The 27,926-nt window shown below is 33.3% G+C and overlaps 2 protein-coding genes and 2 long non-coding RNA genes across 5 annotated transcripts in view; 3 read left to right on the top strand and 1 right to left on the bottom strand.

Annotated features, from left to right (window-relative positions):
* The window catches only part of LOC145313087 (uncharacterized), a 30,663-nt gene extending 30,155 nt beyond the window's left edge, over positions 1-508 (top strand). For both annotated transcript variants that reach the window (XM_080152355.1, XM_080152354.1), the window contains exon 21: positions 87-508. In XM_080152355.1, coding sequence (XP_080008481.1) covers positions 87-137 — 51 coding nt within the window. In that variant the 3' untranslated portion in view covers positions 138-508. The remainder of the gene's footprint in view (positions 1-86) is intronic.
* Positions 509-1,480: 972 nt separating this feature from the next.
* LOC145313089 (uncharacterized) lies at positions 1,481-2,453 on the top strand. Its single transcript, XR_013877238.1, has 2 exons — positions 1,481-1,782; positions 2,177-2,453. It is a non-coding gene; the product is annotated as an uncharacterized LOC145313089 (long non-coding RNA).
* Positions 2,454-2,885: 432 nt separating this feature from the next.
* Positions 2,886-4,595, top strand: LOC145313088 (uncharacterized). Its single transcript, XR_013877237.1, has 3 exons — positions 2,886-3,027; positions 3,416-3,665; positions 4,501-4,595. It is a non-coding gene; the product is annotated as an uncharacterized LOC145313088 (long non-coding RNA).
* A 3,961-nt stretch (positions 4,596-8,556) lies between these two features.
* The window catches only part of LOC145313083 (cartilage-associated protein-like), a 35,515-nt gene continuing 16,145 nt past the window's right edge, over positions 8,557-27,926 (bottom strand). Inside the window, exons 10-18 of the mRNA XM_080152348.1 lie at positions 24,981-25,082; positions 16,425-16,474; positions 14,769-14,868; positions 13,284-13,338; positions 12,568-12,619; positions 11,494-11,535; positions 10,792-10,847; positions 10,249-10,289; positions 8,557-9,157 (exon numbers count right to left, since the gene is read on the bottom strand). Of these exons, the coding sequence (XP_080008474.1) occupies positions 8,936-9,157; positions 10,249-10,289; positions 10,792-10,847; positions 11,494-11,535; positions 12,568-12,619; positions 13,284-13,338; positions 14,769-14,868; positions 16,425-16,474; positions 24,981-25,082 (720 nt within the window). The 3' untranslated portion in view covers positions 8,557-8,935. The remainder of the gene's footprint in view (positions 9,158-10,248; positions 10,290-10,791; positions 10,848-11,493; positions 11,536-12,567; positions 12,620-13,283; positions 13,339-14,768; positions 14,869-16,424; positions 16,475-24,980; positions 25,083-27,926) is intronic.

Here is a 27,926-nt window from a genome sequence, read left to right as displayed (position 1 = left end):
AATTACAGTGGGACTGACGATTATAGGGTAGCTTCACGACAAAATAAACTTTTTTTTTTATATTTTTATGCTCATTTATATTTCAGGACAAGAAAGTGAAGGTGTATGGAGAGAAAAAGGAGCAACAACGCCGTTAAAATCATTAATTTTGGAGCGCAAATTAATTAAATGGATTTTCTAAAAGTGAAACATATGGACAATTAAGCTGATAAGATACCTTTAAAAATGTTACGTGATCGTTAAGTTCAGATAGTGTCAATTTATTCAATCAGACCGCTGTTGCAAGTTAGTGGGGGAAAAAACGGCTGATTTTGAACTTACCTAATATGCTACATCCATGCCATCCGGCTTACTATTAAAGTGATATTTTTTAACAATCGAGGCATTCATAAAAAAGCATTGTAAAGAAAAAAAAGTTGTTGACTTATTGAAGTGGACATTTTTGCTTCAGAGGATTGTGAAATTGTGTGATAAATAATTTCAACATTTGTTAAGGTTATAGTGGGGATTTTAAAAAATCTATGAAACTTTGCCTTGTAAGATAATGAATTTGAAAAAGAAAGCATAATGTTCTAATTCCTGGTCAGGTGAACGATATTACAGGATGAAAAAAAAACAGTAAAGTGTAATTATAAAGATACACTACATAGTAGGTACCAAATTAAGTTTGGCTCAATTCAAATATAAAACAAAATCTATTTTATGATACATAACATAATTAAGTTGTTAAAGAGAGAAAATACTTAAAATCATGTTCTGTTTTTTTTTCTGAGAGTTTTTATCAATGTTTAATTCTTCTCATATACATATTATTTACTCCTTAATGTACTTAGATTTTAAAAAAGGAGTAGATTTTATTTAGGAGGAGAAAAAAAAGATATTTTTTGATATTTTAAAAAGAAAGTCAATTCTGAAAGTGATTTTACATCAAGTCTTTTTTTAAAAACATATCCATATTACGATGTTGATTAAGTGACTTAATACCTATTATTATTAATTATTGTTTTGTGAGGATTGCTGTTTTGTCGGTAATACAACAACCGTTCTTGTTTTAAAGCTGGTCTCAAACCTTGAGTTTTCAGGGGTGTTGTATAATTTCCAACCTAGTTGAACTCCCCTCCCCCCCCATCCCTCTCCCTTAAAAATTAATTTCATCTGTATTAGGGGGAAAAGACGTGTTTGGTTAAAGTCTCCATCTTGGTTTAAAACTCATTATATTGGCGTAACTGCGACATGAACCAGTTTAACGGTTGTTAAACTGCCAGGCTATCCTCCATATATAAAAAAAAGTTTATCTCCCCCCCCCCACACACACACTCATGTGATACACCAGTTATAATTTTAACATTATTATCGGCCAAATATTTTAATTGTGATCCCTTTACGTTCAGTGCTTTTGGCTGGTTAGTTATTTGGTGGAGGCAAAATGTTAAATATGATTTTTTTTTATTTTAAACAAAATAACATTGAAAAAAAAAAGTTAATGCCAAAAAATGTTTCTAAAGAAATTGGTCAAAATGGGAGACATGATAAAAGTAGACATTTCCCGTAAGAACAAGTTTTATTTTTATGCTTTGCTAATTCATTGTTAAAAATGGTTTTTAAAAATATAAGTAATTGAGAAATTGTGATATTTTAACGATGATTTTTTTTTCAAATAGCCTTATATGGGAAGTTTTATATGCTTTTTGTCTTTCTATGAGTTTACTGAACACTTTTACGGCATTTATCTACATAAATCATGTTTCCATTTTGAAAATGTTGGATCAACTGCAGTTCACGGTAATATATTCCTGGTAACGAATATTTCCAAAAATCTATGAATTTTATTTAAAGGCTGCTAGCTGCCAAACGGCTGAACGTCGCAAACTATTTTTAAGTGGTATAAGAAGGCCTACAAATAATCCGGAATACCCAAGATCGAATGATGCACAGGAAAAGCTTCACTGAAGAATTAACGCTTAAATAGGTCTTTTTCGCGCATTCCTCTGCACTGCGAGATAATTATGCATTATTGATTTATGGCTATTCCAGATTATTTGTAGGCCTTCTTATGCCGCTTAAAACAGTGTGCGGGCATGATCTGTATGTTCAGCCGTTTGGCAGCAAGCAGCCTTTAAAATTCATATATTTTTGGAAATATTCGTTACCAGGAATATTTTACCGTGAACTGCAGTAGATCCAAAATGTTTGTAGTCGACTCCCTCTGTGTGTTTATTAACACGCTTATTATATAAAGATAAAATACATAAAAACCACAAAATTAGTATAAATACCATTATAAAAAAAAAATTATAAACGGCCACATTAACGCGTTTTAGTAAACGTATAATTATCAATTTAGTCGAGCTTAGAAAATGATCGCCACCTCTTTTTTTAAGTTCGCATTATTATTAAAGTTATTATTTTATGTTTTTATTGTTTTTGTATTATTTTTTACAGGCAGATTTTTGTTAATAAGAAAATTTTTTTTAAATAGAATTATAAAAGATGTCCTACTGGGACGTAGGGTTGGACCGGATATCCGGCTGAATTTTAATTCCGGATATCCAGTTTCCAGCCGGATATCTGGCCAACGATCGATATCCGGCATTAGAAATCAGCCGGATAATCCGGTATCCGGATAGTTTCAATATCCGGTAACTGGCCGGATATCCGGCCCAACCCTACCGGGACGTATCCTCCCTCCAATCCCAAAAATGAGTGTCCCCGTGTTAAATAGTTTGTTAGGGCTAAGAAAAATGCCAACCCCCTCTCCTAAATGAAATTTTCTTGAAATTAAAAATCTGCCTGCAATTAATGTGTACATTAAAATAATGAAATATTTTTTGCCTAGATGCAGTAAAAAAAAAACATTCCCCTCACCCTTTTTCCTTTGTTTAAAGATGTAACTGTGCAGATTATTGTTAAAAGTAACCATTTTACTTGCCTTATATGCAAATCTTTTATTAAGACAGGAATAAAAATTAAAAAACAAACAAATAGTTGGCAGGACAAAGATAATGTAATGGCAAACAAATCCAGGAGGTAAGGGACAATAGACTAGAATTTGCATGGCTTTGAAACCGATTGATACCCACTGGATTAAAATCGGTTCTCAGCCATACTGAAAATGATGTGGACAATTTTCCACTAATAATGACATAAAAATCATAAATGCGATGCGATAAATACTTTTTCTCGTATTCATTCGAATCCGGTGGACAGGAACCGGTTCTCATCCATACGAAAAAACTATGTCTAGCATCGTATTATATCCAGCTTTCTACGAATATAAAAATGTACAATCAAAAGATTAAAACTAGTTTTTTTAGCCCCAAGGTTCCGAAGGCACCGGCTATTATTTCTATATCCGCGGAAAGCTGTAATACGATGCGAGAAATAACTATTATTGTCCATTGTCTTTTCCCTTAAGAGCTTTTAATATTTGTCGAACATGTAATTTATTTGTAGTTTTTCTAAACTAGATTAATTTTAATTTCTGATTCTTGCAGCTGTTAAACAATATTTTTCTATATCATAGCAAATTTTAAAAAGACACTACTAGAGCTTATTTTTACTCATCATTATAAGGCAGTGGTTAAAGTTACTTAGTCTCGAAAAGAAAATGTTTTTGTTCTGTTTTATTAGCATTTTTTTTGTAAGATATCGCATTGATTTTTGAGGCATTATATTTAAAAATCAATATTTATTTGAGCTTTTCTTTTTATTAAATTTTGATGTTAAATACTTCTAGACTATTAATTCTTTATGTATTTTAACTGTTGTTTTTAAAAGTACCAAGTTTTTTTTTAGCATTTTTAAAGTCAAAGCATTCCCTGGTAGCTAAAAGTAGCCTTTATAGTTGAACCTGCAGTTTAAATTCCCTAGAACAGAAAACAGCAATATTTTAGTGATTCATTTAAAGCTAAAGGGGACTGTGCACGATAGATAGCAAATGATGTTAAGCACCTTCAAACTGAGTAATGATTTCTAATGCTGGATATCTTGTTCCGGCCTGATATCTGGCCAATTTTCGATATTCGGCCGGATAACCGGATATCCGGCGTTAAAAATCAGCCGGATATCATGAAACCGGATAGTTTTTATACCCGGTATCTGGCCGGATATTGAAATTGGCCGGATAACCCGCCAGACCGGATATCCGGCCCAACCCTAGTTAAAACACTTGGTTCCTGTTAAAGGTCGATTGCCAGAAAAATAGTATGGACTATCATGAAAATATTCAATAAAATAATGTGCAAAACAACTGCTGGAAGGTGCTAAACATTACTTGCTCTCGATCGTGCCTAGTTCCCTTTAAACCCAGATTTTCTCAGAAAATCTGGTTTAACCAGTACAATGTCCTCCCACCTTTATTTTTAGCTTTGCTGTTTAACTAACCCCTATTTATTTAGTGCAAGGCCTTTAATAATTAATAAAAATAGTGTTACCTATCCATCTAAAAATAAACTAATAATAAAAAATCAATGCAATATCCCCTAAACTATAAAAATTTAGTGTGTGATTATCTATATCCCTCGACGCTGCTAGCTGCTGCAGAGGAATATGTAAATTCAATAATTTTCTATCAATAATAAAAAATAATTTTATTATTTATTGTGTATTTGTTTATTATGCATAATCTGTATAGAAATACTGAACTAAATTAATATTTTAACACTCCTGCGTCTGTCCGACGTTTGGGACTCCTGCGTTTGTCCTGGAACCGTTTAAACCATCCTGGGACTTAAGAGAAGCTTCCCTAAATTGGAGAACCTAATCGGCTCCATTATAGGTAATTGAATAATGGATGAGGGAAGGGTGGTGAAAGTTGACCATCAGCTTTTTAAAAGCGAGGCTTTTCTATAATTAGGGTCGGTACGTCCGTCCGTCCGTAATAGATAGCTTTTTTCGTTAATTAGGCATGTTAGAATTGTCCTATCGATTTCTAACTTTGCATGGTGATTCCTCTAGTAGTTAGGTACAATTTAGAATGCGTAGCAACTCTATAATCATTACCAGAATGTCCGTACGTCCATTTTAAACACGTCGATTTTTTTACTTTTTAACATCAAAATTTCATGTGATCTAATCATCCGATTGATCTGATTTTTGGTATATTGACTCCTGGAACAACAAAGTATACTGTTATAAGCGAACAACTCTATAATCCAGTCATAAATATGTAAGTATGTCCATAAACATTATCCTGTATACAGGCTGGCCACAAACATACTATTTCCACTATTTTTGCATACTATGCAAACTATTCCAAAAAAATATGCTATTTCCACTATTGTCCAAAATTGCATACTATTTCCACTATTTCTTTGGATTTCAGATAAATCTTCAATTTTTAGGTAACTAAAACAAACTGATTTTTTTGATCATGAAAAGAAAGCCAAGTAGCAGGTTTCATCGCATTTTCACAGTATCTTTTCTCCTATTTCTAGTCCCTGCGGGGGGCTCTAACCCTGCGGGGCAATCATTAACACTTACCTAACCTAAAATAACCTATCAAATGCTACTGTGAAAATACGGCAAAATCGCTACTTTGTTTCCAATTTTTTTTTAGAAATGTTTCCAGAAGAAAGTAGTCTTTCAGTTCAGATTGTTGTACCTTTATTGAAAGTTATTGGTATTTCTACATTCAATGTAAAGATTTTTTTTTAAAAGATACCAAAACTTGGGGTAATTAATAAAATAAAAAATAAAATTGCTGGTATGTCGTGTCACGTGTGACGAGTCACCACATTTCTCCCCCCCCCCCCCTTTTGCAATTAGATGATAGGGTTGAGTTATCAATTACATAACACTTGTTGCTTCGCCCCTCGCCTCAGAAAATTAGCTTTTGGCTTTAGAAAAACAAACTTACCTACTACTTATATTATAGGATAAAAATTAAACTAAAAATAATCGTTCATAAAATTGTGGCTTATCTTCCTTTGAATCATAATTAAATCATACTGACAATAATTATAAAGTATCTAACGGTTTCGGACATCATATAATGCAGTTTGAAAACAATAGGACAACTTTAACATACCTAAATTATCGTCAAGAGCTATCCGTTACGTACGGACGGACATACATGAGAACCTATTTATAGAAAAGCAGCACTTTAAAAAACTCCCAGCTGTAGTAAAGGTAAACAATATACTGACACTGAACATAACCTGTCGCGACAATATATTGACGTAAAAAGTATAAATTGAACATACACAACTTGAAATAGCGCAGCTACTGTCTATATGAAAAATGTTAAAAATGCTACGTACTTTCTAATCATAGATAGGCTGGTTTTAAGAATTTAGAATCAATTGTATACTATTGGAATGTGTCGATCTACTTTAAATAAATATGCCATATCTAGTATATCAGTTTTATTTCAGTATTTAGTGTTATCGCTGCGCTACATACTTTTGGACCGGATTGTCCTATATATGAACAACAAGGATGACAACATCCATAAGTAGCGAAGCACAAACAAATAAATAAGAATTTAGATATTAGTTGTTTAAAGCATGTATATTAGGAAAAAATCACGAAACCTTTTCAACATTTGTTTTTAATTTCTTAATATTTATATTTCAGTACTATGACTAACAGACTGACGGCCAAAGTAAATTACACACTGGATGCTTAAACCAATGGGAAATTTAATTTTGATATATTTAACTACAGAAATTTTTAAAAACGGACCATAAACACCAAAGATAGGAGGAAAAATGTGAAAAATATAAAAATAGCCAAAAACCTGCAAAAAGGCAGTCTGACCGCTATTGATGTTTTCTTGAAACGACAGGAAATTTAATTTTGATAAATATAACTGAAAAACTTCGGAAATCGGGCCATAAACACCAAAGGTATGGAGAAAAATGTGAAAAATACAAAAATAGCCTAAAACCTGCTTAAAGGCAGTCTGACCGTCATAGTTGTTTTCTTGAAACGACAGGAAATTTAATTTTGATACTATAACTGAAAAATTTTTGGAAATCGGACCATAAACACCAAAGATATGGAGAAAAATGTGAAAAATACAAAAATAGCCTAAAACCTGCTAAAAAGCGGTCCTACCACCATTGATGTTTTATAGTTAATTGTGCTCCTTAATAATGGGAATGTTGTCCAAAAATTTCAGCCTTTTATCTTTTAAAGGAGCCGAGAAAATCATGTTTCCCCCAAACTAAGACATACGGACAGACGGACATGTCAAATTACTGATAGCTAACCAACATTTTAAGGCCCTATAGTGTTTTAAATGCTTGCCATTTCATACTATTTTGTTTAAAATGCATACTATTTCATACTATTTTTAAAAAATTTACATACTATTGCATACTATTTTTAAAAATTTTACATACTATTGCATACTATTTACTTTTTTTTTGCATACTATTTTATACTATTTTGAAAAAAAGTCTGTGGCCACCCTGTGTATAAAGCAGTTTTTCAACAAATTAACTTACAATTTTGGTTCGACTCTTAAACATTTATATTTTGATTAATCAGTTCTGACACTATACAAATGTTAATGTCCGTTTGTCCTACCGTTTCAGTGCTTCGCTTTTATGGATGTTGTCATCCTTGTTGAGGGTGGAGTACAATACCTCTAAATAGTTATAAATCTTCTCTGGACCTATCAACAGCCTGAAAACTAGAGTAAGATTCTCAAAATATAAATATTTATTTTCTTATTACAGATAAGTATACAAAAAAGATTGGTTGTTAAAGAAAATAAGTAATAACTATTCTCGTATTCGTTCGAATCCGGTGGATAGGAACCAGTTCTCATCCATACGAAAAAACTATGTCTAGCGTCGTATTATATCCAACTTTCTGTGAATATAAAAATGTATAATCATAAGATTAAAACCAGTTTTTTAGCCGGTGACTTCGGCACCTCGGGGATAAAAGAACTAGTTTTAATCTTATAATTGTACATTCTTTATCCGCGGAAAGCCGTTTATAATAAGATGCGAGTAATAACTATATTCGTATTCATTCGAATCCGGTGGATAGGAACCGGTTCTCATCCATACGAAAAAAACTATGTCTAGCATCGTATTATATCCAGCTTTTTACGAATATAAAAATGTACAATCATAAGATTAAAACCATTTTTTTAGGCGGTGCCTTCGGCACCTCGGGGCTAAAAAAACTAGTTTTAATCTCATAATCGTACATTCTATATCCGCGGAAAGCCGTTTATAATACGATGCGAGAAATAACTATTCTCGTATTCATTCGAATCTGGTGGATAGGAACCGGTTCTTATCCATACGAAAAAACTATGTCTACCATCGTATTATATCCAGCTTTCTACGAATATAAAAATGTACAATCCGTCTCAAAAGTTTTACAATAACGTTTTCTTATTCATTGGCTTTTATTTTATTGATTGGTTTATGAGTTCAGTTTTCAAACGTTTCAACTACTAATGTTAATTTGCAGAATGGGTAATTGTGGGTGTCATCATTAGTGATATACATCATTTTATCTCCCATTGTCTTATACCTCTACATCATTACTTAATGAGATTAAAACCATTATTTTAGACCATGACTTCGGCACCTCGGGGCTAAAAAAAACTGGGTTTAATCGTAAAATAGTACATTCTATATCCGCGGAAAGCTGTGTATAATACGATGCGAGAAATAACTATTAAGGCAGCATATATTTCATAAGACGAATAATTTACGTATAGCTATTTCTCGCATCGTATTATAAACAGCTGTCCACGGATATAGAATGTACAATTATACGATTAAAACCAGTTTTTTTTATCCCCGAGGTGCCGAAGGCGCGGGCTAAAAAACTGGTTTTAATCTTATGATTGTACATTTTTATATTCGTAAAATGCTGGACATAATACGATGCTAGACATAGTTTTTTTCGTCTGGATGAGAACCGGTTCATATCCACCGGATTCGAATGAATACGAGTAAAATAATTAGGGTTGAAAAGTTACTACTGGTGGGGGTGACAACATAGCATTGTCTCCTTTAGTTTCTACTGCTGCTTCCTCATACGCTAGATAAGGGCTTGGTATAGCTATATCAGCATTGTTGTCTACTGTATTCTCATCATTATGGTTGAATACTGCTTCGACCTGAGCGGTTTGACCGGCGGGGTTTTCTTCATCTTCCACTCTTGAAGGGAAGTTGAACTTCTCCTGAATATTTAATATTAGTTATTTGTTGCATCGTGCTATATACAGCGCTCCCCGCAGATATAGTAAAATAAAAAAATATAAAATTAATGTGAGATATGGGCGAAACAAGGATGACAACATCCGTAAAAGCGAAGCTCTAAAACGGTAGGACAAGCGGACATTAACACTTGTATAATGTCAGAACTGAATAATCAGAATTTAAATGTAAAAGAGTCAAAGCAAAATTGTAAGTAAATTTATTGAAAAACTGCTTGATACAGGATAATGTTTATGGACATACTTACATTTTTAGGATTTGATTATAGAGTTGCTTTGCTTATAATATTGTACTTTGTTGTCCCTGGAATCAGTATACAAAAAATCAGACCAATCGGATAATTTCACATACAAATTTGTTGTTAAAAATGTAAAAAAAATCAACATGTTTAAAATGGACGTACGGACATTCGGTAATGATTATAGAGTTGCTACGCTTTATAACTCGCACCTAACTTCTACAGGAATCACCATGCAAAGTTTAAAATGGATAGGGCAATTCTAACATGCCTAAATTAACGAAAAAGCTAACCGTTACGGACGGACCGACCCTAATTATAGAAAAGCTTCGCTTAAAAAAAAAGGAGGGAATGTCACCCAATCAATAGACATTTTCATTAATTTATATAAAATTTAAGGGGCGTGTCATATGAATTTATCGTCGATTGTCTTATCGCTTAAGTTTCCTTAAAATAAAAAGGTTGTGTAAAAAAAAAATTTGCATGGCTTGTGTTGAAATGTTATGCATACCGTTAGAACCGCTATGTACCCAAGTTTTTCTACCATTAACACAAGCCGCGCAATTAGAATTTTGAAAATGTACACATTTATTTGCATTTATTGATTTACTTGCTTGCAAGTCAAGGTTTTAGTCAGTTGAAATATTTTACCACGTAGCTCTTAAATTATACGTAGCACGTAATTGTTCTTATATTTCCAAAAACTAGAACTTAATGCAGTTCTAAAGGTATGCATAACATTGTTCTACTTTTAACACAAACCGCGAAATTAGAATTTGAAAAAGGTACGCTTTTATTATTTTGGACGTCCTTTACCTCAATAAAATTCAGGAGTGCCAATTCATCTTCCTCTCTTTCTAAATAAAAAATGTAATTAAAAATCCAATTAATTATTTGTAGTATGACGTCACGAAACTAGATAATATTTATTTATTAAAATTGACTGTACCGATATAAATATTTTGCTTAATTATATAATTATATATTTGATTTCTCATGGGTTTATGATTTTTTTTGAAACCGTACTCAAAGGGTTAAATTTAATTATATAGTTTGAATTTCTTCCACAAGATGCACTTCAAAAAATATAATTTTAATAAGCATATCTACCTATAATAATATTTAAGACTAATTTTTAGTTAAGACTCTAATACATTTATTTCTTTAGAGTTTATTATTACATAGTTTTATTATTTTTTTACTTAAACTGGAGTCCTAAGAAAATTTGTTTATGGGGGATAATTATTTTAGTCTAAACATATATATGATATCTCGGTTCTCTCTCACTAGATTTAATTCCAGATTTATTTGAAGCCGATTAAGGCTATTTGCTTAATACAATAGTTAAAATTTCATTACCTATGTATTGCAGAGCATCTTTTCTAATCTCTCCATCTGCACCATCCAATAAAGCCCTGCATATAAACTTAAAAACTTAGGGGTAGGTAGTTGCACGAAGTACTTTTAAACTTGAATTTAGTGAACTGCATATTTTTTTCTGTTTAATAGTTTAAACTACATCTATAGGAAAAATATTTCAAATAATTTTATCTATTTCCAGGTTTTTTTTTAATATATGCAACATGAATGGCTGTCCTGTTTTCACATGATGACTATTTTTGTGGTGAATAATTGATTGCTATGCATTGTAATACACAAAAGATCTCGTAAACAGCTGGACTCTACGTTATAGAATTAGCATGGAAGGGTTTAGGCTCTTTATAGGAGGAGGGGGGTACGAAATCCCCTCTTTGAAATATCATATGATTTTCTATGATTTCTAGGGTATATTTTCTTTTCTATGACAACTAAACATCTGCTTTAAAATTCCATCATGCTTTTTTGTGCCTCGCTAATTATGGATATTGTCAATATGTCATCCTTAGCTGGATCTTTAAATCATTTCAATGGTGCGCCAAATTGGGGTGAGCCAACTTTCCACCAATAAAAGCACAGAATTTTATGAAATGCCGCGCTGTGATTGGCTGAAATTCGGCGCACCCTGATTTGGCGCACCATTGAAATGATTTAAAGATTCAGCTCTTGTTAAGTTTTGGTCACCTGTAATAATTCACGTTGTTCTCCATTACTCGATCTTTGCCCCTAAAATGTAATATATTTATGTCATACTAGCGAACACAGTAAAAGTGTCGGACTGATTATGACGTAAGAAAAAAAGTTAGCCAATGAGAGGCCATTATTGACCAATGATAAAATTTATAGTGGCCTCTCATTGGCTAATTTTTTTTTCTTACGTCATAATCAGTCCGACACTTTTACTGTGTTCCATACTAGCCTACCATTAGTCAAATAAATGTATACCATGGCCTACCATTTGATGAAGTCTGTGTATTGGCCTATCATTGGTCATTTGTATTATACGGCGTCATTTATTGAGCTTCTTTTTTTGCGGTTTCGTTAAATTTGCATGTGGAACACAAACGAACTTCTTGAGTAGGAAATTATTTTTATAGGTTAGGTTAGGTTTAGAACAGCTAGAAGTCTTAAACAAATTCTGTATATAATCTAGCATCTAAATTACAGAATGTTTAAAATGGACATACTTACATTTTAAGATTTAACTATAGAGGTGCTTTGCTTATAACATTATACCTAATCACCCAAAGAATCAATAGCCCAAAAATCATTAAAAAAAATTATCAAAAATGTCAAATGTGAAAATGAATTTAAGGATTTTTTGGTAGTGATTATAGAGTTGCTTCGCTTTTTAACTGTTACAATAATCATCATCCTAATTTGAAATTGGTAAGACAATTCTAACAATCAAAAAAAGACCAGAGATGGGTTTTTAAAAGATAAATGCCGCGTTTTTTCGACATTTTTTAGACATTGATTGATTAAACGAAGACGATAAGATTTCAACAGAGTATACAACTTAGGAATTCAAAATTTTAAAATTATTATTTTAGCCATTTGTATAATGTCTAATACAGCTCTAAAAAGGTGCATTAATTAATATGCAGCAAAAATGGATTGAAAATAATTTGTTTTTCTTCTATTAAGGCCGTACCAACAAAAGCGAAATAATTAAATAAATAGTTATATACTCTGTTTAAATTTCGCGAATCGAAAAAACGCGGCATTCTTTGTATGAAAACCCATTTCTGCACCTACCTTAATCTGATAAATGTCAGGGCATTGGATAAAGCTTGCTCAAAATTTTCAACTAAAATGAAAAGTTTAATACAAAACCTTAGAACTTTAGGACAGACAGTCCTGTCATTTTTATACACTAGCGGCTGCGCTCCTAGCATCTATGGGATCTGTATTCGAAGGAAGAGGTGATATAAACTAGGGTTGGGCCGGATATCCGGCATTTGAAATTGGCCGGATATCCGGTATCCGGCCAAAAAATTATCCGGCCCAACCCTATAAACATACATCCCCCAAGACAAGCTTTTAAAAATAAAAACAGCCGGAAACATTACCAGGACTTATATGAAGCTTCTACTAAAGTTTGTGGTTAGTGAGAACTGAAAAGAGAAGTAAAAAAATCTTACTACTTTGACAAAGCCCAAGTTGTGTCAAAAATCATCCATGTGATGTCATAAAAATGAGAAATTATCCATCTCTTTTTTAGGGGTTTTCTTTCTCACTTCTCTTCTCATCTCCCTCATTTTTATGACGTCACACAAATCATTTTTGACACAATTTGGGCTTTGTCACTACTTTAAAAAATAAGATATTTACAAATGAAATTAATTTGAAGTCAATCAACGTACCAAAACATTGTTTGTTTTAAGTGCAAAAGGAACATATAGGCTAGGGGAGATTTTAAAAAAACCCTGACTAAACCCTCTACACGCCACTGGTCTTATCCCCGAACCTACCTTTGAAGTAGGCAAATTGAAGATAATCAAACATGGAGTACACTAATTCTTCATCCTTAAATACAAAGTTAATTAAATGGTTGAGTGCAGCAGCGGGTATAGAATCAGGAATATGGTATAACCAACAAGCAAATTAATTCGAAAATTGATTTGGGGGGCAAATTAATGCAACCTTTATTAAATTGCCCTTTTCAGCTGTCATTGGGGGGTAAAATTAGTATTTGAAAAATCAAGGGAAATCGCGGCATTTTCTAAATATTGTTCTTTATTTGTAAACAAAAAATCCAATGATTGCAGACAATAGTTTGTATAGTTAAAAAAAGGACTGAGTGCAGTGGCGGGTATATAAAACATATTTGTTAGAGTGGGTCGAGTTTTAATCATTTTTACAATCAGGAAGGAAGGGTACATTAAACTGTATATTACACTGGTTCCAAAAGTTTTATCATAACTTTTTCTTATTCGTTGGCCCAACAACTTTGGGAAGTTTGTTGAATTTTGATTGGTTGGTTCATTAAGGTGCATGCTCAAACGTTTCAACTACAAATTATGATCTACAGAAGGGTAATTTTGTGTATCATCATTGGGGATCTACATCAATTTCTCGACCACTGTCTTATCCCTTTAGATCTAGCTGGGGTATAATACATATTTGTTAGAGTGAGTTGATTTTCAATGATTTTTAGAAGCGAAGCTACTCATTAATCATGTCTATCCGTAAATCAGTCAACCAGTCAGTCAGTCCGTAATGCTATATGGGGAAATGTGATTTTTTCGGCTGTTATTGAAGATACGAATACATATACCCCTTATTTTAGGTTTCATGATTTTCTTTAATTTTTTCATATTCTCTCTTTTTTTGTTATGAGAGCTGAACATCTGCTCTATAATTCACTTTATCCGTTCATCCATTCCATATTTTTTATGCCTGGCTACTTATGGATGTTGTAATCCTTGTTTTTAATTATGTAACGAACCAAGTAATAAGAAGCAAACATTTCGCATATGAGGAAGGGGGGACGCTTCAATGCAGGAGATACGGAAAGTTTCATGTGTGACGTCATAAAAATACTCAAAATCCATTTCTGTTTTAGGGGTTTTCTTTCCTACTTCTCCTATCATCCTATAATTTTTAACCGTATTTTTATGACGTCACACATGACAGTTTCCGTATCTCCGCCCAAGCAACTATTCTCCAAGACGAATTCGGAAAATGCATAAAACGAAAAATTGCCCCACAAACGGGAACCCCCCCCCCACCCTTATGTTTAGTTGCATGCCCCCCCCCCCCCTCCCATCCTCCCATAAGAGAAAGATATTTTTCTTTAATTTTTGTTTGTTATATAATGTTTAAACAAAAGATGCTTTTAACTCAAACCAATTCCAAAATCGACCCACCCTATTTATCCTCAAGAATTTGTACCTTTTGGATTAATTTTAAACAAATGGACACACAAAAATGTAGATGAACATCCTTATACTTACCATAATACCAGATGCAGTGTGCAATGTTGTGGCACAATTTAATTTACACTTGAGACAGAATACAAAATGGTTCGACACTGAACTCACAAAATCTGGAAACCTGCAATGAAGATAAAAACAGCAAGGATGACAACATCCATAAGTAGCGAAGCTCAAAAAAATAATAACGGTTGTACAAACCGACAAAAAATATAATAAGAGAATGACAGACTAACAGACAAATATAATGAGCATAGAGAAGCTTTGCTTGAAACTCTAAAAAGATATAACTTAATATCAAAAGTAAGATAGACTGACAGACTCATAATGTAACCTAGCTTACCACGTAAAGAAAACTTAGCATCCTATATCAAAAGTAAGACAGACTGACATACTCATAATGTAACCTAGCTAAACACTGTAAGAAAACTTAGCATCCTATATCAAAAGTAAGATAGACTGACAGACTCATAATGTAACCTAGCTTAACACTTTAAGAAAACTTAGCATTTTATATCAAAAATAAGACAAACTGACAGACTCATGGTCTGGCTTAGCTAAACACTGTAAGAAAACTTAGCATCCTATATCAAAAGTAAGACAGACTGACAGACTCATAGTCTGGCTTAGCTAAACACTGTAAGAAAACTTAGCATCCTATATCAAAAGTAAGATAGACTGACAGACTCATAATGTAACCTAGCTTAACACTTTAAGAAACCTTAGCATCCTATATCAAAAGTAAGACAGACTGACAGACTCATAGTCTGACTTAGCTTAACACTTTAAGAAAACTTAGCATCCTATATCAAAAGTAAGATAGACTGACAGACTCATAATGTAACCTAGCTTAACACTCTAAGAAAAACTTAGCATCCTATATCAAAAGTAAGATAGACTGACAGACTCATAATGTAACTTAGCTTAACACTCTAAAAAAAACTTAGCATCCTATATCAAAAGTAAGATAGACTGACAGACTCATAATGTAACTTAGCTTAACACTCTAAAAAAACTTAGCATCCTATATCAAAAGTAAGATAGACTGACAGACTCATAATGTAACTTAGCTTAACACTCTAAAAAAACTTAGCATTCTATATCAAAAGTAAGATAGACTGACAGACTCATAGTCTGACTTGGCTTAACACTCTAAGAAAAACTTAGCATCCTATATTAAAAGTAAGACGGACTGACAGACTTATAGTGTAGCTTAGCTTAACACTCTAAAAAAACTTAGCATCCTATATCAAAAGTAAGACAGACTGACAGACTTATAATGTAACCTAGCTACACTCTAAGAAAACTTAGCATTCTATATCAAAAGTAAGACAGACTGACAGACTCATAATGTAACCTAGCTTAACACTCTAAGAAAAACTTAGCCTCCTATATCAAAAGTAAGATAGACTGACAGACTCATAATGTAACCTAGCTTAACACTTTAAGAAAACTTAGCATCCTATATCAAAAGTAAGATAGACTGACAGACTCATAATGTAACCTAGCTACACTCTAAGAAAACTTAGCATCCTATATCAAAAGTAAGATAGACTGACAGACTCATAATGTAACCTAGCTTAACACTCTAAAAAAAACTTAGCATCCTATATCCAAAGTAAGACAGACTGACAGACTTATAGTGTAGCTTAGCTTGACACTCTAAAAAAAACTTACCATCCCATATCAAAAGGTTTTTCACAATGCACTCTACAAATATTTTCCTCCTTAAATAGTTAAAAACGTTGTTATAATATTTTTGAGATAGGCTTTTTTGAGATGGGCGTTTTTTGAGATGGGCGTTTTTTGAGTATAGCTTATTTTGGCTTTGATTACATTTAATACACTTGGACCCCAAAGCATCTAGGGAAGAAGTTTTCGAAGGGTCTAAAAAAGCTAAAACTAACATAAAATTCTAATTTATAGATAAGTTGGGTAAAAACTTTAGGTACTTTTGCTGCAAAACTTTATCAATTTATTGTATATTGTCTTATCCCTTAAGGTCTAAGCCTTTCTGTCTAATTTCTCCTCTTCAATTATATATAAAAAGGGTTAATTTTGTCTATCAGAATTGGGGATGTAAATCAATTTGTTGTCAATTGTCTTATTCCTTAAGATCTCTGCCTTTCTTTCTCATTTTTCCTCTTAAAAAGAACTACTGTAGGAACTTGGACAAAGTAGCCTCATATAAAGTAGCTTTGGACAAAGTAGCCTCCGGACAAAGTAGCATCCGGACAAAGTAGCCTCCGGACAAAGTAGCCTCCGGACAAAGTAGCCTCATACAAAGTAGCTTCGGACAAAGTAGCCTCCGGACAAAGTAGCATCCGGACAAAGTAGCCTCAGGACAAAGTAGCCTCCGGACAAAGTAGCCTCCGTACAAAGTAGCCTCCGGACAAAGTAGCCCCCTAAGGAAAATGCATAGGTGGTTTAGAATTTCGTAGATTCTACAAGGTTAGGTTATAGGCTAGGGGGCCGAGCGCCCGCGGTTAGGCAGGCCAGGGGCCTAGATCTGCGGCCATGACCTTTATTAACACTTTTCTTGGGAGGCTACTTTTCTTAAGTGAATGTCCTGAGGCTACTTTGTCCTAGAGGCTACTTTGTCCTAGAGGCAACTTTGTCCTAGAGGCTACTTTGTCCAGAGGCTACTTTGTCCAGAGGCTACTTTGTCCAAGATCCCTACTCTACATTGCACAGCGAATAAAATTTTATGTAATGAATTTAACTATTCTATAAAATGCTTAAATAACAACAATTTTTGTAACTTCCAGAGAGGAAGGGACCATGGTCTGTTCATTATACTAATACCCAAAGTTTTATAACCATGTTATCTTATTATCAAAAACTATGGGTACTTTTATTGAATTTTGATTAGTTGATTCCAAACTTGTAGTATCCAAACTTTTCAACCAAGATTTTAATCTTCAGAAAGGGTAATTTTGTCTAATTTAATATTCTATTAGGGAGGAAATGTGTAAATTTATCGTCCATTGTCTTATCCCTTAAGATCCTTGGTAATTTCTCTTTTATGTAAGGACTAGCGGCTACGCCCCTAGAAGCCTCTAGGGGCACTGGTAGGAAAGAGAAAAGTTGACCTCATCCCATTTTAAATTTGAGTTTCAAAAGAGTTAAAAAATATTTTTTGGAGGGGGGGGGGTGAAGACACCCTCTCCAAAAATAGTTTAAAACCTTCCCTGGACTTATAAGAAGCTTCACTGTAATTGAGAACAATATCGGTTCAGCGGTTAGCGAGATCCTTCGGGACAGACAAAAAACGCTTACTATTTTATATAAGGACTAGCGGCTTCGCCCCTAGAGGCCTCTAGTGGCACTTTAATTGTTTTTATTTATATTCAAAATATAGCTATTTAACGTTTGACGCTTATTTTTCGTTGAACTCTCTTTTTAAAATCGATAAATTTAAAAAAAATTTAATTTCTCTAGGGAGGGTGGTGGCACCCTCCCCCAAAATAGTTATAAACCTTCCCGGGACATATAGGAATATACCCTGTTAAGGAGAACCCGACCAGTTCAGCGGTTAGCGAGATCCTTCAGTACAAACACACAGACACACAAACATCCTGTTACTTTATTATAAGGATAATGCTCAAATTTTAAATGTGTACGTGCTCTTTTCAAAATTGCTCTATTGCACTTAAACACGAATATAGCGACATCTATAAGTAAAGTTAACAAGGATGACAACATCCATAAATCAAAGCACTAAAACGGTAGGGCAAACGGACATTAAAACTTGTTGTCCCAGGAATCAATATACCAAAAATCAGATCAATCGGATAATTAGTACTCCTAAAAATTTGATGTTAAAAAAGTAGAAAAATCAATATGTTTAAAATGGACGTACGGACATTCTGGTAATGATTATAGAGTTGATACGCCTTTTAAATTGTACTTAACTACTACAGGAATCACCATGCAAAGTTTGAAATCGATAGGACATTTCTAACATGCCTAAATTAACTAAAAAAGCTATCTGTCTCGGACGGACTGGCCGACCCTAATTATAGAAAAGCTTCGCTTTTAAAAAGTTTTAACTACTCAAATTTGGAGAGTAACAAGATAATCGGCGATTTCCCTCAAAATGCATAGTGGAGTACAGAGGTGGATTCTTTGAAAACTTTTTTGGGTCACTGCACTAAAATTGGTGAGGCTGGCTAAAAATTTTTGTGAAAAATCCTTCAAAATAGCAGAAAAAATCTACAAAAATTAAATAAAATCATAAAAGAGTTATTGAAATAAGATTCTATTTAATTTTTGTAGATTTTCAATGCGGTTTTGGAGGATTTTTTTTACAAAATTTTTTAGCGAGCCTCACTAATTTTAGAAAGGCAGTGAGCCAAAAAGTTTTTAAGGAATCCACCGCAGTTCCCCTTTCCCATTATTGAAATTACTTGAAAATTAAAGGGGTGGTTTTTTCTAGTGTTACATGTTACCATAGGCTAGGATAGGTTAGGTACAGGGTAGCCCTGCAGGTGTAAGTAAGACCCCACAGGGGTAGGGCCCCTTGAATTGGTTAGTCAATGTGAATCATTATGTTGACATAAAATATTTTTTATAGCTTTTTTCAACTCTCTGTCATTACAATACATTAATCAACCTTATTCTTCTTTAAATACTAGATTAATAAGGTATATTAATCAAAAAAGTATTTCCGTTTTCAATTTTTAGAAATATATTGAGAATCTATCTCTTTGTAACCTTTCCCTTTACTTCTGAATTTTGTACATATTAAAATCACTGTTTATGCACAGTTTATTTTCTCTCAGGGATCTTAAGGGATAAGACAATGGACGATAAATTGATTTCATTTCCTTAGATGCTAAACAAAATTACTCTTCCTTTTCAAATTGGTGGTAAAAAGTTTAGACATTACCATTACTATAATACAAAGTAGAACGATGTCAACTGTCTATTTGTATTTTTGTTTGTTGGTACCAAGGATCTCGCTAACCGCCGAACCGATCGGGTTCTCCTTAACAGGGTACCTTCTCATAGGTCCCGAAAAGGTTTATAACTATTTTGGAGGAGGGTACCACCACCCTTCCAAGAGAAATCGCCCCTAGAAAAAATGGACCCTCCCCCCCAAAAAAAAACTTTTTTTGAAAACTAAATTTTAAAAATGGGTTTTGGGATTCAACTCCCCCTTCCTCAACTGCCCCTAGAGGCCTGTAGGGGCGAAGCCGCTAGTATATTATATAACCTTAAATACAAGTGCAAATTATAATCCAATGTCCCCTCCCTCCCTGTTTTCCTCTCCAGTTGAACATAAATCAACATTACAGTGTAAAAATTCTGTGAAAAATAAAATATTATTCTCAAAATTATTTATCTATGAAATATGTAAAATGTATAAGGAAAGGATATACAAAACGATTTTGATAAAAGGTCATGTTGTTTGGTCTATAGATGATAAACCAAACTCGGCAGCCGTGCGTCAGCCGCGACTAAACCTAAAACTTAAACTCTTATTTATGCTATGTTTTTTGGTTGAAAATAGGAATTGCCATTTTTGGGCCAGGTTTAGACTTCCAGCTGATTTTATATTTGTTTAAAGTTGATTTACCTAAGGATTACAAGCGGCAATCAAGGCCTGATAATAAATATGAGAACTCTAGATGATCAAATCCCCAATGGAAGTATGTCCGTATTAAACATCTTGTATTCAATAATTATGGAAAGATTTAAGATTATATTTCTAATTGTTGTTGAATATTGAATGCGTTCTTAATATACAGGGTGCGCCACATATCTAGGGACTTTTTTAAAACGGCCATGGCGTCAAAACTACTTGACCAATCAGGACGTTTGACCCCACTTTAAAAAGCTTAGGTAATGACCTTTTAGCACAAAAAAATCTTTGGGCGAAGATGGGCTCGTACTCCGAGCTGGCCGCGCTTATGTTCAACAAGGCAGATTCGAAGTGCGCCGGTGGTATAATCTGGATTCTCAACTAGGGCCCACTAAATCGGACCTCAGCCCATCTGTAGATGAGCTAGAGTAATGCAACTTGCTGGGGATACTGTTAGATACATAAGTAAGACACTAGAAAAGACTACAGCTCTTTATCTAAAATGGCTTGGCTTTAGTACTCCGTCAAAGTGAAACGTGGCAGATTTAGAGATGTTAAAAACGTCAAAAATCGAGTAAAATCGTGAAAATTTCTTGTTTCTCGACGTCAGAGACCCATATGGAACTTAAAACTCATTTTAGACTATGAATTGCGCTGATAACCCTAGATGAATCTTCCTGCCATTTCCAAAAAGGTATAGAACGTCGTTCTAGCTCAACTGTGGTCCAAATAAGAGCCTCCGTATCAAAGGGTAGCTTTAAAGTTGGGTGAATTTGGATCCTGCGGTTACTCACATTCCTAAGGAAATGGGGCCTCCCAGCAGCCCGATCTTAATTCAATGGACTTTTGGACCTTGGGCTACTTTGAAGCATGCACCAATAGATGTACCTATATTATAAAGACCTCCCTCATTGCCACTATCAAGGAGAACTTCGCCAGCTTGGACAGTTACATTATGACCTTGGCCTGCCGGCAGTTGAGGAGGCGGGTAGAGGCGGTGATTGATGCTGGCGGCGATTTTATTCAATGATCTAATAGTCATATACCTAATTTGCTCCCCAGTTTTTAAAATTTAATAAAATCTTTAAAATTGACGATTTTATGTTCATTTGTTTACAATTTAGAAAAAGTCCCTAGATATGTGGCGCACCCTGTATATGTCAATGTCATTTGTCTGAACATCTAAATTATTAATCTTCGCTTTTATGGATGTTATCATCCTTATTTTATATAGATTAAACCCTTAACGGTCGAGGGGGGGGGGAGCGATGAACGCCCCCTCCCTCCGGTTTTTTCTATCTCATTTTCTGTGTGTGAAAGATAAAGAGAAAACTGCGTGACTTTTTAAGTATGGGTATGACACATAACTGAGAGTTAGAATTTTTTTAATGTCTCCATCCTGGCGGGCACAGGATGCCAGCAAACCTGACAGGGTCATCCAGGTAAAGAGCAAAAATATTTTTTTTTGACTTAAACAAAGCATTGTATCTTACCAAAATACTAAAATATTCTGTAGTAGTACCTCCTAATATTAAATACAGGTGTTCAAGTCAATTTCAGGTTCAATGAATGAACGCCCCCCCCCCCCCCCCCCCCCCGACCCATTAAGGTGCAGCAAGGGGCCCGACTGTTAAGGGTTAAAGTAAAATATCATAAGAGCAGCACGTGTGGCTCTAATACAAGACAGATTGCATTCTTGGTAAAAACAGGGATAATTGAATTTATAGGCAGTGCGGCTAAATGTCTAGATGGTCTTCAGGGATTAGACAGTGAATGATAAATTGAGGTAGAACTCCCAATTTTATAATAGTTATTTCTCGCATCGTATTATAAACGGCTTTCCGCGGATAAAGAATGTACAATTATAAGATTAAAACTAGTTTTTTTAGCCCCGGAGGTGCCAAAGGCACCGGCTAAAAAACTGGTTTTAATCTTATAATTGTACATTTTTACATTCGTAGAAAGCTGGATATAATACGATCTAGACATAGTTTTTTCGTATGGATGAGAACCGGTTCCTATCCACCGGATTCGAATAAATACGAGAAATAAAATTACTCCTTAAATAAATTAAATTTTTTGACAATTAAAAGTGTGAAGCAAACGAATATTATAAAGTGTTTTAAATTCCAATCTTTCATCCCTTCCTAGTTGCATCTGCCTTTTTGTCAAGGCATTCCCACTATTCCTATATTTGCTTACAACGCAGTGTTTGGCAGGGGTTCGAACTTGTCAGTATTTCTTTGCAGGGAGTAAGGGAGGGGACAATGGGCAATTAATTCAATTTAAGAGTTATCGCTGAAAAGCAATGAAAACCAGATTTATCCAAAAAATTGACCAAAATTGTAAGGGGATCATGGTAATATAATTTAGAACAAAATTAGTTCTAAGAAAAAAATTATTCACTTAAAAAATTAAATTACCAATACATCACAATGTAGTAAACATTCTGTAATTAATCACTAGAAAAATCAATTTTAGAACTTCATCAACCCTTCTCATATATTTTCAACTGCAACCTAAATTCAAGGGGTTCTTAGATTGTGTAATATATAAATATAACAGTAGAGTTTCTATATGTGAAATGACATTTTCTTGGGATAAAATATTTGTTAAAACCAGCCATCTTTTCTGTCTGTTATATTCAAAACTAACTCAGCTAGTTAGCGGGGCATTGATGCTCTAGTACCCAAAGTCAGTCAGAACCTGCTGAATTCGTGCACATTCCCTTTAAACCAGTACCCAAAGTCTTAGACTCTTTAAAATTGAATATTCGATCCATTGTCCCCTCCCTTACTCCCCGATTTCTTTGAGTTATATAGTGTGGTGTAGCTACACTTGTAAATGCACTTGGTGACCACCTGGGATGTAAAAATTTATGCAGTATATGAAAATGGAACTATTTTCTATTCTATTCTTCACGTGAAAGACATAAATTTTATTTCTTTTCATATGCTTTATATGCCCGTTTTTCTTAGGAAAGGGATATCTTATCCAAATAAAACTGTTTTGGATGCTGTACGTATTGGTGCAAAAAATGGGGACAAATTTCAAATTGTTTTGGCGTGTGACGTCATACCCCCATCTCTTTTCTAGGGGGTTTCTTTCCTCCTTCCCTTTTCTTTCCCCTCACTTGTGACGTAAATAAACAGCCCCGTCAAATCAATTTAAAACTTGTCCCCATTTTTTGCACCAATACGTACAGCATCACTGTTTTGCAGCAATTTTTGACAAAAATTTAACACTCACTATCTTATCCCATCTTAAAAATCTTTGTTCTAATACAGTTCTACATTTAGTTTTTCATAATAGGTTCCTAGGTTTATCTTGTTATGTAACAATGTTTTATTTATAATTTAGTACGAATATGTATGAATTTTAAATTGTTCTATATAATTCATAAAGAGAGTGGTAGGTTTCTTGTAAAATCCGTAAAGGTTATGTGTTATAAGTAAAAAACAGTAGTAGAACGATAAAAATTTAAGTTAACTTTTAAAATTTTGTTGTTGTCTATAGTTCTTTTCAATAAGAAATACACATATTTAGTGAATATTATCATTCTACTACTATTTTTAAGCCTTAAACACACACACCTTTACGGATTCTACCAGAAACCTACCCCTCTCTTTTACATAACAATTCAAAAAGAATTAAATATAGGATAAATTTAAGTTGTAAGTTTTATAATACCTCAATTTTACTAATTTTTAAGTCAGTCCGTAACTGTCAAATGTGATTTCCTCGGCTGCTATAGAAGATAGATTGCTGTTTCTTTTGTAAATAAATCTCTATTCAAAGATCATCCACTTTACAACGTACCTGAGCTGGATCTTTAAATCATTTTAGTGGTGAGCCAGATCGGGGCGAGCCAACTTTCCACCAATGACAGCACAGCATTTTATGATATGCCGCGCTGTGATTGGCTGAAATTCGGCTCGACCCGGCTTACCACTAAAATGATTTAAAGATCCAGCTCTGGTCGTTATTCTATTCTTTTTCTTCCTCTCTTTTATATGAACACTGAACATTTGCTCTTTAATTCACTTTGTCCGTTTGTCCATAATTAGTTTTTAATGATTTGATGTTGTCATCCTTATATTATATTTTTAAAAACGAAGCTTTTCTATAATTAGGGTCGGTCCGTCCGTACGTCCGTCTATCCGTCCGAGATAGATAGCTTTTATTCGTTAATTTAGGCATGTTAGAATTGTCCTATCGATTTCAAACTTTGCATGGTGATTCCTGTAGTAGGTAGGTACGATTTAGAAAGCGTAGCAACTCTATAATTATTACCAGAATGTCCGTACGTTCATTTTAAACATGTTGATTTTTCCACTTTTTTAAAAACAAATTTTTATGAGTTCTAATTATCCGTATCAAGCAGTTTTTAAACAAATTTACTTACAATTTTGCTTCGACACTTCTTATACTTTTATGTTCTGATTATTTAGTTCAGACACTATACTAGTGTTAATGACCGTTTGTCTTACCGTTTCAGTGCTTCGCTTTTATGAATGTTGTCATCCTTGTTAAGTCTATTCTATCGTTTTGTTTTCTAAGACTACTAAATTAGCTGAATCCATATAAAAGTTAAAACATGCTTTATTGTTTGCTATAGCATAAATTTTTTAGTTTATAAAAAATACCTGAAAATAAATCTCCAAAGCCTTTTCCATGTGGGGTATCATTTCTCTATATTTATCATTAGAGTACAGCTGTCTGGCTGTTAGGTAACTCTTGTAGAACTCCTGGATAGATAGATACTTACATAGTTAGATAGATAGAAAGTATCATACTCTTAGTACAGCTGTCTGGCTATTAAGTAACTCTTGTAGAACTTCTAGATAGATAGGTATATAGATAGATAGATAATAGTTAGATAGATAGATAAGAGGTATCATACTCTTATATTTATCCTTAGAGTACAGATGTCTTGCTGTTAGGTAACTCTTGTAAAACTCCTAGATAGATAGATACATAGTTAGATAGATACATAGTTAGTTAGATACATAGTTAGATGGATAATAGATAGATATGAGGTATTATTTCTTTATAGTATTAGAGTACAGCTGTCTTGCTGTTAATTAACTCTTGTAGAACTCCTAGATAGATAGATACATAGTTAGATAGATAGATAGGAAATATCTTAATCTTTTATTTATTATTAGAGTACAGCTGTCTTGCTGTTAGGTAACTCTTGTAGAACTCCTAGATAGATAGATACATAGTTAGATAGATAGATAGGAAATATCTTAATCTTTTATTTATTATTAGAGTACAGCTGTCTTGCTGTTAGGTAACTCTTGTAGAACTCCTAGATAGATAGGTAGATAGATACATAGTTAGATAGATAGATATGACGCATCATTTCTTATATCTATCATTACAACTGAGTACAACTGTCTGGCTTTTAGGTAACTCTTGTAGAACTCCTAGATAGATAGATTATGAGATACTTATTAGATAGATAGGTAGATAGAAAGTAGGTATAATTTCCTTATCCTATAATAAAAAGTAGCAGTATGGGTTTATTGTCTGAAGATAGATTGGTTGAAAAAAAGATAGTTTAGATAGGTAGATAGATAGATAACAAACAGACAGATTATAGATAGATAGATTCTATAAAGACATATGGATAATATAAATATTTTAGACAGAGTCAAATGCTTCGCTAAAGTCTAAATGTCTAAAATTTAAAGATTAAAAAATATAAATGTTAAAGCTGAATGTAGAAACAGCCAGGGAAAGGACAATGAACGTTAAATCATTCTTTTCGCGAAACCTAATTGTTTATTTGTCTATGGTGCCTTATAAAAAGATATTTTGATTATCTATATGCCATTATCCCTTCCCTTCATGAAAAGCAGTGAACATTAACAATGACGTCATACATAGAGTCTGAGTTTGGAGCAATAAAAGCTTTATTTGTGATACAATACATATTACAAAATTAATTTTTGTAGTACATATATATACATTATACAGTATTAGCGGCTGCGCTCTGTATTCGAAGGGGTAGGGAATGAGAGGAAATAGTCAAAAACTAAAAATGAAATAGCCTAAAACCCAAAATGGAGAACTTCATTGGTTCAGTAGTTATTGAAATCTTAAGTAACAGACAAAAAAAAACGTTACTACTTTACATGATAGGATATCCCTGTTGAACCTGTAACATTGTGCTGACATTTAATTTCATCGTCTACATTAAAAAAAGTTATTTTAAAACTGACATTTGCTGATATGCTTTAACAATGTGCTGATGTTTTTTGTCGATTTCTTTTATCATTGACTATGTTTATCAAGTTTAACAAGGATAATAGCTACAGTAAATAAAGATGTGCTGAAAATGGATTGCCTATTTCTTCAATAATTTCCAAATGTGTACAGCAGATTATTGCAAAGGCTATTTTCAGCTAATCCGGTCAAAAGGAAAAGCGATAAAATGTATAAACGATTTATACATTATACATTCAAAATTTTAATTGTTAAATTTTTTTTTTTTTGAAGTTTGAAGCTTTTTTAGCTTGTAGCAAATATTGAAATAGGACGCGGATGCTAAGTACACTTTCGGAAACTAACATTCAGTACATCTAAATAAAAGTATGTCTACAACACTGTATAACATAATAACATCAATTTATTTTAAAAAACAGAGCTTTCAAAAAAAAGGTTGCTATATGAAACTTACTACACTGCCCCTATGACTTTTTTTTACACTAGAATAAAGATTTGTCAAGAAAGTAAAAGCTGCTAAAAAACAATTTTTACATAGTGCTTTATCTCAAAGTGCCCTCGGGCACTGAACCGCTCCCCCTTACTTTTGAAAACAAATTGAAAACAAGGAGGTGTATTTTTTCCCCAGGCCTAACCCCTGCAATGGGTTTCAAATCCTGCGGTGTCCTTACCCAGAGTGGCTATAGAAATGACAAGAGAGCATTGAAACTTTTTTGAATTGGTTGAAGGTCCGAACACTAAAAAAGTCCTAACAAATGTAAGAAATCTGAGTTTTTAAAGCCATCCTGTACTTTGCATACATTTGATAAAACATAAATCATAAACAAAATGCCGTATATTATGTAACAATTGTACAAAATGTTTAAAACGTTTACAGTAAAAAAAATCAACATGTTTAAAATGGACGTACGGACATTCTGGTAATGATTATAGAGTTGCTACGCTTTCTAACTCGTACCTAACTATTACAGGAATCACCATGTAAAATTTGAAATCGATAGGACAATTCTGACATGCCTAAATTAATGAGAAAAGCTATTTAAAAAAGTAAAAAAAATCAACATGTTTAAAATGGACGCACGGACATTTTGGTAATGATTATAGAGTTGCTACGCTTTCTAAATCGTACCTAACTACTAAAGGAATCACCATGCAAAATTTGAAATCGATAGGACAATTCTAACATGTCTAAATTAACGAAAAAAGCTATCCGTTACGGACGGACGGACGGACGGACCGATCCTAATTATAGAAAAGCTTCGCTTTTAAAAATATAAATCATCATAAAGGAATACCTTATGTTATGTAACAAAAATTATAAATCGTTCGCTATTGCAAGGATGACAACATCTATAAAA

The sequence above is a fragment of the Acartia tonsa genome, chromosome 3, assembly GCF_053477335.1.
Source record: "Acartia tonsa isolate MP-2025a chromosome 3, ASM5347733v1, whole genome shotgun sequence".
In the NCBI taxonomy this organism is placed as follows: Eukaryota; Metazoa; Arthropoda; class Copepoda; order Calanoida; family Acartiidae; genus Acartia; species Acartia tonsa.
The sequence above is the reverse complement of the archived record's forward strand: the minus strand, read 5'-3'. Positions and strand labels throughout refer to the sequence as shown.